The sequence below is a fragment of the Procambarus clarkii genome, chromosome 14 (assembly GCF_040958095.1).
Source record: "Procambarus clarkii isolate CNS0578487 chromosome 14, FALCON_Pclarkii_2.0, whole genome shotgun sequence".
In the NCBI taxonomy this organism is placed as follows: Eukaryota; Metazoa; Arthropoda; class Malacostraca; order Decapoda; family Cambaridae; genus Procambarus; species Procambarus clarkii.
Genome location: NC_091163.1, coordinates 40718724 through 40730985, shown reverse-complemented (window position 1 = coordinate 40730985; position 12262 = coordinate 40718724). Strand labels below are relative to the sequence as shown.

General features: G+C 44.0%; 1 protein-coding gene across 5 annotated transcripts in view; it reads left to right on the top strand.

Moving 5' to 3' along the window:
• Positions 1-11744, top strand: part of LOC123770789 (protein arginine N-methyltransferase 6) — a 63450-nt gene extending 51706 nt beyond the window's left edge. For all 5 annotated transcript variants that reach the window (XM_045762948.2, XM_045762956.2, XM_069324542.1 and 2 more), the window contains exon 6: positions 3396-11744. In XM_045762948.2, the coding sequence (XP_045618904.1) occupies positions 3396-3820 (425 nt within the window). In that variant the 3' untranslated portion in view covers positions 3821-11744. The remainder of the gene's footprint in view (positions 1-3395) is intronic.
• Positions 11745-12262: the final 518 nt, after the last annotated feature.

The following is a 12262-nucleotide window of genomic DNA, read 5'->3' as shown; positions in this document are numbered from 1 at the left end:
GCCACATGCCTCCACTACACCAGTACTGTCCAGCCACATGCCTCCACTACACCAGTACTGTCCAGCCACGTGCCTCCACTACACCAGTACTGTCCAGCCACATGCCTCCACTACACCAGTACCGTCCAGCCACGTATCTCCACTACACCAGTACCGTCCAGCCACGTATCTCCACTACACCAGTACTGTCCAGCCACATGTCTCCACTACACCAGTACTGTCCAGCCACGTGCCTCCACTACACCAGTACTGTCCAGCCACGTATCTCCACTACACCAGTACCGTCCAGCCACGTATCTCCACTACACCAGTACTGTCCAGCCACGTATCTCCACTACACCAGTACTGTCCAGCCACATGTCTCCACTACACCAGTACCGTCCAGCCACATGCCTCCACTACACCAGTACCGTCCAGCCACATGCCTCCACTACACCAGTACCGTCCAGCCACGTATCTCCACTACACCAGTACCGTCCAGCCACATGTCTCCACTACACCAGTACCGTCCAGCCACATGCCTCCACTACACCAGTACCGTCCAGCCACATGCCTCCACTACACCAGTACCGTCCAGCCACATGTCTCCACTACACCAGTACCGTCCAGCCACATGCCTCCACTACACCAGTACCGTCCAGCCACATGCCTCCACTACACCAGTACCGTCCAGCCACGTATCTCCACTACACCAGTACTGTCCAGCCACGTGTCTCCACTACACCAGTACTGTCCAGCCACGTATCTCCACTACTCTAGTACCGTCCAGCCACGTATCTCCACTACACCAGTACCGTCCAGCCACATGCCTCCACTACTCTAGTCCCGTCCAGCCACGTATCTCCACTACACCAGTACTGTCCAGCCACGTATCTCCACTACACCAGTACTGTCCAGCCACATGCCTCCACTACACCAGTACTGTCCAGCCACATGCCTCCACTACACCAGTACCGTCCAGCCACGTATCTCCACTACACCAGTACTGTCCAGCCACATGCCTCCACTACACCAGTACCGTCCAGCCACATGCCTCCACTACACCAGTACTGTCCAGCCACATGCCTCCACTACACCAGTACCGTCCAGCCACGTATCTCCACTACACCAGTACTGTCCAGCCACATGCCTCCACTACACCAGTACCGTCCAGCCACGTATCTCCACTACACCAGTGCTGTCCAGCCACATGCCTCCACTACACCAGTACCGTCCAGCCACATGCCTCCACTACTCTAGTCCCGTCCAGCCACATGCCTCCACTACACCAGTACCGTCCAGCCACGTGTCTCCACTACACCAGTACCGTCCAGCCACATGCCTCCACTACACCAGTACTGTCCAGCCACATGCCTCCACTACACCAGTACCGTCCAGCCACATGCCTCCACTACTCTAGTCCCGTCCAGCCACATGCCTCCACTACTCTAGTCCCGTCCAGCCACGTGTCTCCACTACACCAGTACCGTCCAGCCACATGCCTCCACTACACCAGTACTGTCCAGCCACATGCCTCCACTACACCAGTACCGTCCAGCCACATGCCTCCACTACTCTAGTCCCGTCCAGCCACATGCCTCCACTACTCTAGTCCCGTCCAGCCACGTGTCTCCACTACACCAGTACCGTCCAGCCACATGCCTCCACTACACCAGTACTGTCCAGCCACATGCCTCCACTACACCAGTACTGTCCAGCCACATGCCTCCACTACACCAGTACCGTCCAGCCACATGCCTCCACTACACCAGTACTGTCCAGCCACGTATCTCCACTACACCAGTACTGTCCAGCCACATGCCTCCACTACACCAGTACTGTCCAGCCACGTGCCTCCACTACACCAGTACCGTCCAGCCACATGCCTCCACTACACCAGTACTGTCCAGCCACATGCCTCCACTACACCAGTACTGTCCAGCCACATGCCTCCACTACACCAGTACTGTCCAGCCACATGCCTTCACTACACCAGTACCGTCCAGCCACATGCCTCCACTACACCAGTACTGTCCAGCCACATGCCTCCACTACACCAGTACCGTCCAGCCACATGCCTCCACTACACCAGTACTGTCCAGCCACGTGCCTCCACTACACCAGTACTGTCCAGCCACATGCCTCCACTACACCAGTACCGTCCAGCCACATGCCTCCACTACACCAGTACTGTCCAGCCACATGCCTCCACTACACCAGTACTGTCCAGCCACATGCCTCCACTACACCAGTACTGTCCAGCCACATGCCTCCACTACACCAGTACCGTCCAGCCACATGCCTCCACTACACCAGTACTGTCCAGCCACGTGCCTCCACTACACCAGTACCGTCCAGCCACATGCCTCTACTACTCTAGTCCCGTCCAGCCACGTGTCTCCACTACACCAGTACCGTCCAGCCACATGCCTCCACTACACCAGTACTGTCCAGCCACATGCCTCCACTACACCAGTACCGTCCAGCCACGTATCTCCACTACACCAGTACTGTCCAGCCACGTATCTCCACTACACCAGTACTGTCCAGCCACGTGTCTCCACTACACCAGTACCGTCCAGCCACATGCCTCCACTACACCAGTACCGTCCAGCCACGTATCTCCACTACACCAGTACTGTTCAGCCACGTGTCTCCACTACTCTAGTTCCGTCCAGCTGCACACCACTGAAAAAAAAATGGTTCTGTCCAGCTGCGTGCCACTAATTCACCAGTCCTGTCCAGCTGCACTCCACCAGTCCCATCCAATAGGTGAAGTACAGGAACACATAGGCACGAGAAAGCACTTAAACTACTGGGATCGTCTCAAAGCTCTCAAACTGTATGGAAGGAAATGCAGAATAGAGCCAATGAAGTGTAGAAGTGCCATTGACTCAATCGGCAACCATTGAATGAATGTTCCACGGTTGTTCAGTATCCTCCCGCAAGTATAAGAAATATTGACAGAAGAAAAGTGGAAGTCTTCAAGAAAAACTGCTCAGTTTTCTGCAAGAAGTGCCAGACCAACCAGGCCGTGGTGGATATGTGGGCCTGCGGGTCGCTCCAAGCAACAGCCTGTTGGACCAGGCTCTCACAAATATGTCACAAGCCTTAGGGAGAACAACAATTCCCAGAACCCCACCTAGGTATAATCTATTTACCAGTCCCATTCAGCTGCTCACCACCGCTCTATTGGTGCTGTCGAGCTGCATGCTACTACTCTAACAGTTTGAGTGGTGTTGTACAGCCCAGTCACACACCTTCAGAGTACAGGTGAGATTGGTGCAGTGGTAAAGACTCGCCTATTAACATACCAGCAATCCCCCCATACTTCTTTTATATACTTACTGTTTTACATAATATTGATTTTACTCATAATATATGTCTGTCATATTAACTATTAATGTTTTTTCCAGATGTGGTTCATGTGCATATGGTGGCTCAGGAAGATGTATTAAGCTTACCAACACAACTGTGTGACTTAAATCTCATGACAATTAGTGCGGATGATTTGCGTAGCATATCAAGGACTTTCACGCTGTCTAGCATGGGATCACGACGACTGAACAGTATGGTACTGTGGTTTGACGTTTGGTTCCCAGGAGGATTAAAGTTGTCAACGTCTCCAGATCACGAGGATACACATTGGCAAAATACAGTGCTGCCTCTTGCCACTGCTCCTCTAGAGCAAGATACTCAAGTTAAGGGAGAACTTAATATAACACAAGATCTCACAAATCATCGTTTTCTAAATGTGGACTTGAAATATTCTGTAGATAAAGGTGAAGAAATCACCCGTTCCTTTAAGATGGACGACAATTGTAATGATAATGACTTCTGAGTTTGGGCTCGCTCTTTGTCACCAACTCTAGTCTGTCATTTGACAGAAAATCAGAAACGACTCCAAGTCTTATGTTGGAAGAAAATTAAGGAATCATTCACAAATTGTATTTGTTTTGACGATGAAGCTGATGCCAAGCATTTAGATTTTGAGATAGGTAGGGATAGAACAATATTAAAAACACTAGGAGAAATACAAATTTAAAGCTTACGGTGGCAAATTAATAACCTAACCTACACATGAAAACTTTGAAAGGGAAAAGAAATTGACAATGTTCTGGTCTGTCCTGGACTCTTGTAAAGTAGCCATAACCTTTATGAGAATCCATCCAGAATAAACTGAAACATTGTCACTTTTCATTTGTGTAGGTTACATTATTAATTTTCATCCATGATATTGTGACTTATTCTCTGCTTGTAGTGATAGTTCATGTCCTAGCAGAATTACAGAGGAACCTCAGGGGGACAAAAAAGCCCATCTATGATCATTTCAGGTAACGAGCAGAAAATTTGTCTCGATTGACGAGCTTCTGCTCGGTTAACGAGAAAACCATGCGATGCTTTCTAGCGCTCCCGCTGGTTCACGCAAATTCTCGAACATCTCCGATGACAGTGTTGTTATTTTATCACGCAGGATAAGCATCCCTCTGCATTAATTTGTGTTCTTTGTTTTTTGTGGTTATGTGACTACAATTTGTAACCCACGATGTCGCCAAAGAAGCTCCACGTTTCACACGATGAGCTCCGTGCCGGAACTGATTAAATTTGTTAACCGAGGTTCCTCTGTATTTCCCATCATAACATATTTAGAGGATCTTGCTTGCATCTGGTCATATATTAGAAAATGACATGAGAATACGGTTCAATCATAGTTGTAGAGAGGAAATATTGGAGCTGTATGATGGGATTGAATCCATATCAATCAACTATTCAAGTACATGCACTATGAACTGAAAATTTTTTCAGCAGTACACGTTCCTGAGGAGTTCAGGGACGCAGGTTCAGTCCCATCGTACAGCTCCAATATCATCTTATACATCTATAGATATATCATGTTCTTGAGATTGAATTCTTCATAGCTGTAGTTACATCAAGATCTCTCTTCCAAAGAATCATTATATAAGAGTTATGTGATTCTTGCCTTTGTTAAGGTCACGCTTACCTCCTGTGCAGGTCTTTCACTTGGGTACAATCATTTCCCTCTCGCAAGATTTTAATCTCCACAGTGGACCATGTTTCACCTGACAGTGGACCATGTTTCAGCTGACAGTGGACCATGTTTCAGCTGACAGTTGACCATGTTTCAGCTGACAATGGTCCATGTTTCAGCTGACAGTGGACCATGTTTCAGCTGACAGTGGACCATGTTTCAGCTGACAGTGGACCATGTTTCAGCTGACGGTGGACCATGTTTCAGCTGACGGTGGACCATGTTTCAGCTGACAGTGGACCATGTTTCAGCTGATGGTGGACCATGTTTCAGCTGACAATGGACCATGTTTCAGCTGACAGTGGACCATGTTTCAGCTGACAGTGGACCATGTTTCAGCTGACAGTGGACCATGTTTCAGCTGACAGTGGACCATGTTTCAGCTGACAGTGGACCATGTTTCAGCTGATGGTGGACCATGTTTCAGCTGACAATGGACCATGTTTCAGCTGACAATGGACCATGTTTCAGCTGACAGTGGACCATGTTTCAGCTGACAGTGGACCATGTTTCAGCTGACGGTGGACCATGTTTCAGCTGACAGTGGACCATGTTTCAGCTGATGGTGGACCATGTTTCAGCTGACAATGGACCATGTTTCAGCTGACAATGGACCATGTTTCAGCTGACAATGGACCATGTTTCAGCTGACAGTGGACCATGTTTTAACTGCATGTGTGTCATCACAAGGGTAAGTTTTCAGTACAAATCACAGTGTGGTATAATTGACAATGCCTTAAACTTGCCTATTGATGTGTGTGTGTGTAAGCTATTTTCTATGTCAATTTATAACACCAGCAGCTATATATTGGATGATATTGCAGTCGGTGCAATTCATGCCGTCCATACAGAAGTGTTGTGTGTGTGTGTTGCTTAATACATGTGAATTGATTTACAATTTTTTATTAGTGATATTATTTACAAAATAATTGGTTTTAGTTATTCAAAGAACTTTAGGGTAGGGAAATGAAAGTGCAGTACTGTATTTTGGGGAGTGAATTGAAAGTACAATACCTTATTTTCATTTAGCATTTCTGTTCAGAGTTAATGAAACAAAATAGACCAAAATTTGGCATCACTGAGGGTCTTGATAAATGAATTGAAATATTGGGTGTTTGAAAAGCTAGTATAACTTGCGATGATTTCAGGGCTCAACGTCCTCGCGGTCTGGTCCCCGACCAGGCCTTCTGGTTGCTGGACTGGTCAACCAGGCTGTTGGATACGGCTGCTCGCAGCCTGGCGTATGTATCACAGCCTGGTTGATCAGGTTAATACAGAGGTATAGAGTCTTAAGTTTTATGTATGACTGAACAGCTGACATTATATATACTGTAATAATAAGTATTTTTGAAAGTGAGAATTGCATAGAGCAGAAACCAAGTTAGACTGGAAAATGAGAATGAAAATGAGAAAATACAGTAGTTAAAGGAAATAATGAAGGTGTATAGGTATGTGCCAAACTAAGTGGTGGTGATATATGGCAGTGTGTGATTGAGAATACAATAGGTAGTAAACAAAATATAATATATAGATGGATAAGGTGAATCATTTGTTGGATGAAATGGAATTTACAGGAGACATTGCTGCAAGCTTTATTAAAGGTGACGTACTGTAGCTTTGGCTTAACACTAATATGTCGTTGTGAGAGCATCATCATGCCTAAATGAACACTAGCTTTAGTGGGGGAGAGAATATGCTAATAAGTAGAGAGGCCTTATAGATTACTTTAAAATTTGTAGCAAATATTGAAGAAATTTTCTAATTGTGTGGAGTTTTTATATCATTGAGAGCCATTTAATGATACCTATTAAACCTCATATACAGTAGTGATGTAATCGACCAATCGGTCAAAATTGCAGGGTTTGGGTAAAAATGTGAATTAAAAATTCACATTTTCAGAACATTGTTCTTGATAGGTTAGGTGGGTTGCTTGGGTTTGTACATTTCCGGCTAGGCAAAGCTTAAGTCTGTATGACGGACACAAGAGAAAAACTACATTATCCTGATATATCAGTGAGAAAATCCACAGGAGCTGTGAAGAGGATTCGAACCTATGCATTGGGTATTCCCAGATGCACGCCCTAAATGACTATGCCACAACATGGTAATTTATCACTGCGTAGCCTAGTCGTTCAGAGCGTGCGTCTGGGAATACCCGGCTCATGGGTTCGAATCCTCGTCACGGCTCCTGTGGGTTTTTCTCTGTGTATGAAGTGTCAAGTCGTGAGAACGGTTTGTTTAATGTGTGCGTCGAGCCCAAATACGGTTGACGCTCATTGTATGGTGTGGAGTTATTGGGAATATAAATGTTTATTTAGTGTTCTCAAGGCAAGTGCTGACATGCCATTATCTGCCAGTAAGACATTTTTGTACATTTTCCAGTGAAAAGCATTTAATTTATTCCACATATTTACTTTATACCCACAACATTTAACAGCCAGATATGCCATTCTTTAGATATTTACCTTACATTTAGAACATTTTATGGAGAACAAAAATTGTTTGCAATATTTAATATCAAAGATGGTGAATAAAAGTTTTAAGTTAAAAGATTCTTATTGCTTTAATTAAAATATGCCATACAGTAACTAGTGTAATTATCAACAGAAATTACAAAGCATGGTAGACTATATACTGCAGCATATGTCATGATACAAGTTGTATTCTAAAGTGCCTAAATATAATTGGGGATGTCAATGTGAGATGAGGGATGTCAAAGGAATCGGATGCACCGAGAAGTTCATGGAGGGACACGTGATCATAAGGAACATCGGAAAAGCAACATGTTGATCAGACCACACACTAGAAGTTGAAGGGACGACGACGTTTCGGTCCGTCCTGGACCATTCTCAAGTCGATTGTGAGAATCGACAATTCTCACAATCGACTTGAGAATGGTCCAGGACGGACCGAAACGTCGTCGTCCCTTCAACTTCTAGTGTGTGGTCTGGTCAACATACTTCAGCCACGTTATTGTGACTCATCGCCTGCATACGAAAAGCAACATTTTCATCATCCTGAAAATGAGACATTCTACGAGTTGTCATAAGTGACGAGTGCCATAAAGTGAGACCAAAAACTAGTCCATTAAAAAAAAAATTACTAAACTTATTATTAGCAAATTATATAAGCAGATGTATACATATGGCAATGTATACCTACAGATGTGTGTATACATATTGTGTACATTTCAATACAGTTTGCATATTAATATAGAGTACTACGTTAGACCTTTGGTTAACCTCTGTACTGCGCGTTAGTTGAAGGTGACAATCCCGTGGCGCATCTAAACAAATTTATTCCCTTTTTTTTTTTTTCCTTAAATTGCTTAAATCCTTTCTCTGATTACATACACAATACAAGTGAAGAAATTACACTTACTTTGACTGCAGCGAAGCAGAGACTTTGGTGCGTGACGCCACTAAATGCCGGACACTTCTGATGGTCTTCAGAAGTGGGTCGCATGGCCAATTAAAGCCCCGCAAGTTTCCACACATTTTTATTTGTCATATATTATCAGTTGCTTTTTAGTGTTTTCTTAGTTTTTTTTTTTTTTTTTTTTTTTTTTTTGCTTATTTTATGTACGTAAATATCATTTACAATGTCTATACAGTAGAACGGGTGTGTCCATACTATTTAGTAACACATGGAGAAAAATAGCCTTGTTGTGATTGTTATGCTCTGTGGGATGTTTAGCGGCCATTGTCCACAGGTGGCTGAGATAGGTGCCAGGTTTACTAATGTTTGGACGGCCACACCGTAGGAGCTATATCATATCATATTACAAGACATGGTATGTTGGTACTTTTTAAGTGATGTTTTCATATTGTTTGACAACTTGGTTTTGTAGTTCTTCCCATGCATGCAGACACAAGCAAGCCTGATGGATGCCCATTGTTGGTGTCTCATATTTCAGAAACCACCGACCTAAATTTGTTATTAACCACTGCACTGCACACCTGGTTTCAGCAAAAACTTCATAGTGCCATTAAGGCCTTTTTTTTTTTTTTTTTTTTTTTTTTTTTTTTTTTTATGAATGTTCAGGTAAAGTTAATGTCAAAATGTTTCCAAACTCAACCATTTTCATTTCAAAACAAAAAGAGTGATGAAAACATTAAAATATAACCCTAATAAAAAAGGCAACTTTGAGTGCCTTAAGGGGCTCTGTACAGTGTGTTCAGCATTTGTAACACTTTGGAAATACAGCACAGAACTTTGTTTTAGTGTTCAGAAATGGTGGACTATTACGGGACCAAGCTCAGGACACCTTTATCACCCATAATGCACATTTCTCGGTGCATTGTGGACCCAGTAATTGTGGAAATATTAATGTTATATATTCTAACAGGTTTCTTTAAGTTTCATGTTTCATTGTATTTTGCAACTATACTGTATTTACCAAGTTTTGGCATTATTTTTTTATTTAGTTAAATGCATGGGTGAAGGTGCTATAATTCTGTGAGCCACCAATGTCCAGAGACTGGCAAAATAACCCCACTGTGGTTGTAATTTGGTCACTACCCGTAGGCAAAGCTGGACAAATGACATTGATGTAACATTGAAGCAACGTTGATCCTATTTTTTATCTGATGTTACTCAAATAAGTTTTACTTGCTGGGTACAGTCGGATTTGTATCAGAGGTATAAACATCACGCAGTTCTGCCTTGTAGTAATATAGATAAAATTGGATTTTAGCGAGGGAACACAGAAAATGGTGCGATCTACTCTAAATAGTCATATGACCAACCATTAATTCTCTAATGATGAGACAGACATACTTAATGTATGAGCACAAGAGCTTTATTACAATATTAAGACAATTTAAGGATACTTATATCAGATTTAAAGTTGATGAATAGATCACAATATAATTATATATTGTCTATAACATATAGTAAAATGCAGCAGGAATAATAGAAATGTATTACTGTTTACCCATATTCTCTGTAAATAGGATTTTGCATTATGTTACCATGTACTGTACGTGCATCCTCTCAACCTTGCTATTACCATTATCATGCTAAAAAAGATATGATTTTTTTTCTCTCCACTTTTATAAAACCAGCGTTAAATGTAATGAAACACCAGTTTCTGGGTGAGCCCCGATGACTCCCCGAAGGGAATATACTGATATGGTACCATCGACTAGGTTGCATCAGCTGGGGAGTTCTATAGGACCCCCTCACAGAAGCGCAGGGAGCTGTGACACATTTATTTTTGCCACCACACCTGGGAAGGCAACCAGAAAGTTAACGAGTCAAAATGAACCACTGCTGGCTTCAATACAGCTCAATGCCCACTGAAAGAATCCCCCCCCCCCTCTCAGAACTAGCATGAACTCGTTTGCCCCACCTCCCCCCACTTGTTTGTGGGGAGGGGGGTAGTAGGCCACTGCCAGCTGGCACCTCTACCCTCAGTTCTAGGACAGATGTAAGCATCAACCAAACGACCTGGAAGGGAGGCAGAGGATCAGGGAGCCCCAGCAAGAAATTGGCATTTCATGACATTCAAAGTAGATTTTTTAGGGTTATCTTGAGATGATTTGGGGGCTTAGTGTCCCCGCGGCCCGGTCCTCAACCAAGCCTCCTTTTTGTTACACACCCCCAGGAAGCAGCCCATAGCAGCTGTCTAACTCCCAGGTACCTATTTACTGCTAGGTGAACAGGTGCATCAGGGCGAAAGAAACTATGCCCATTTGTTTCCGCCTCTGCCGGGGATAGAACCCGGAACCTTGGGACTACGAATCCCAAGCGCTGTCCACTCAGCTGTCAGGCTCTCCCACAAGGCAGAGCCCCTTGTGGCTCCCTGAAGCTAACTACCCATGGAGAAGGAAAACACAGCGGAACTCACCAGGGAGGACAAGGCACCGCAGGACACGGTGGATAAAGACACTAGCATGGCTGGCAGACTCACAGGGGGGACACAGGTGGAAACTTAACTCAAATAAGCCACAGGGACATTTGAGATAATTTTTTTCAGTGTCAGAGTGGTTAACAAATGGAATGCATTAAGCAGTGATGTGGTGGAGGCTGACTCCATATACAGTTTATAATGTAGATATGATAGCGCCCAATAGGCCCTTAAACCTGTATACCAGTTGGCTGATGGTTAAGAGACCAAAGAGCTCAACCCCTGAAAGGACAACTAGGTGAGTACAGGAGTAAAGACAAAAAGGAGACTCCTATCTGAGAAAGATGACCCAAGGCCGCCAGAACCCTGTACGACCTCCAAATATCAGCCCGGGACATGTTTGTAAACATTGCTGACAGAGCGGCATACTTCCTAACATCATGGGCACGAGGGTAGACTGCAGGCGGGCTACAGTAGTTGGACATATTTTGAGAGGTTTCAAGGCTTTAGTCACTTGTTGAAGCCAGCAGAGTGGTTTGTTTCGACTTGCTGATTTTCTGGTTACCTTACCCAAGAGGTGGGGAAAATAAATGCCAGTGCTTCCTGTGCCTCTGTCAGAGGGAAGGACCAGGTTCTGGCCCCGGTAGGCCTTTAGAACTCCGCAGCTGATGCCACCTAGTAAATGCTGCCATATCAGTATAGAGTAACTTCAGGGACCCACAAAAGGCTTCCCCCAGAAAAACAGCTGTATTTGTACATGAACTATGTTATATATGTTTGGCCTTGTGCTCTTTGTGGCAGAAAAGTGTCTCAACAATTATTACTTAATATTTGATAAATGTTAAAAATAAATTTGTTATGGATTGTGTTTGTATTTATTGTATACCAATACACTACTGTATAATGCAACTGTTTCTTAAGTGCATCTGGTATCTCCCCCGTGTCCAAGCTCTTCCTCCACACTATACTGAGTGCCTGTGCTACTGGCACTTTGCATTTCTTTATAATTATTGAATTCCATGAATCTGGACCCAGGGCCGAGTGTATGGGCATGTTTTCAATTTCTCTTTCAAAGTCTAGTACGCTCGTGTTGATATCAGTTATTCTGATCAGGGAGAAAAAACAAGCGAGGAGTGGGGGGACCTTAATTTATTTAGTAATGTTTACAGAGCAACTGCTGTACCACAATAAAAGATGTCGTGTAACATGACTGAGTAGAATGCCAGTACTGCAAAGATGCAACTAAGGGAATGAGTCGAAGGACATTAACCGTGCCTAAGCAATGTTGCAGTACTCGCAATCAGCTTAATACTATAATTAAAAACAATGCCAGAGGTAATTGAGTGACACAGCCAGTACAGTATGTATAAAATATATTCTGT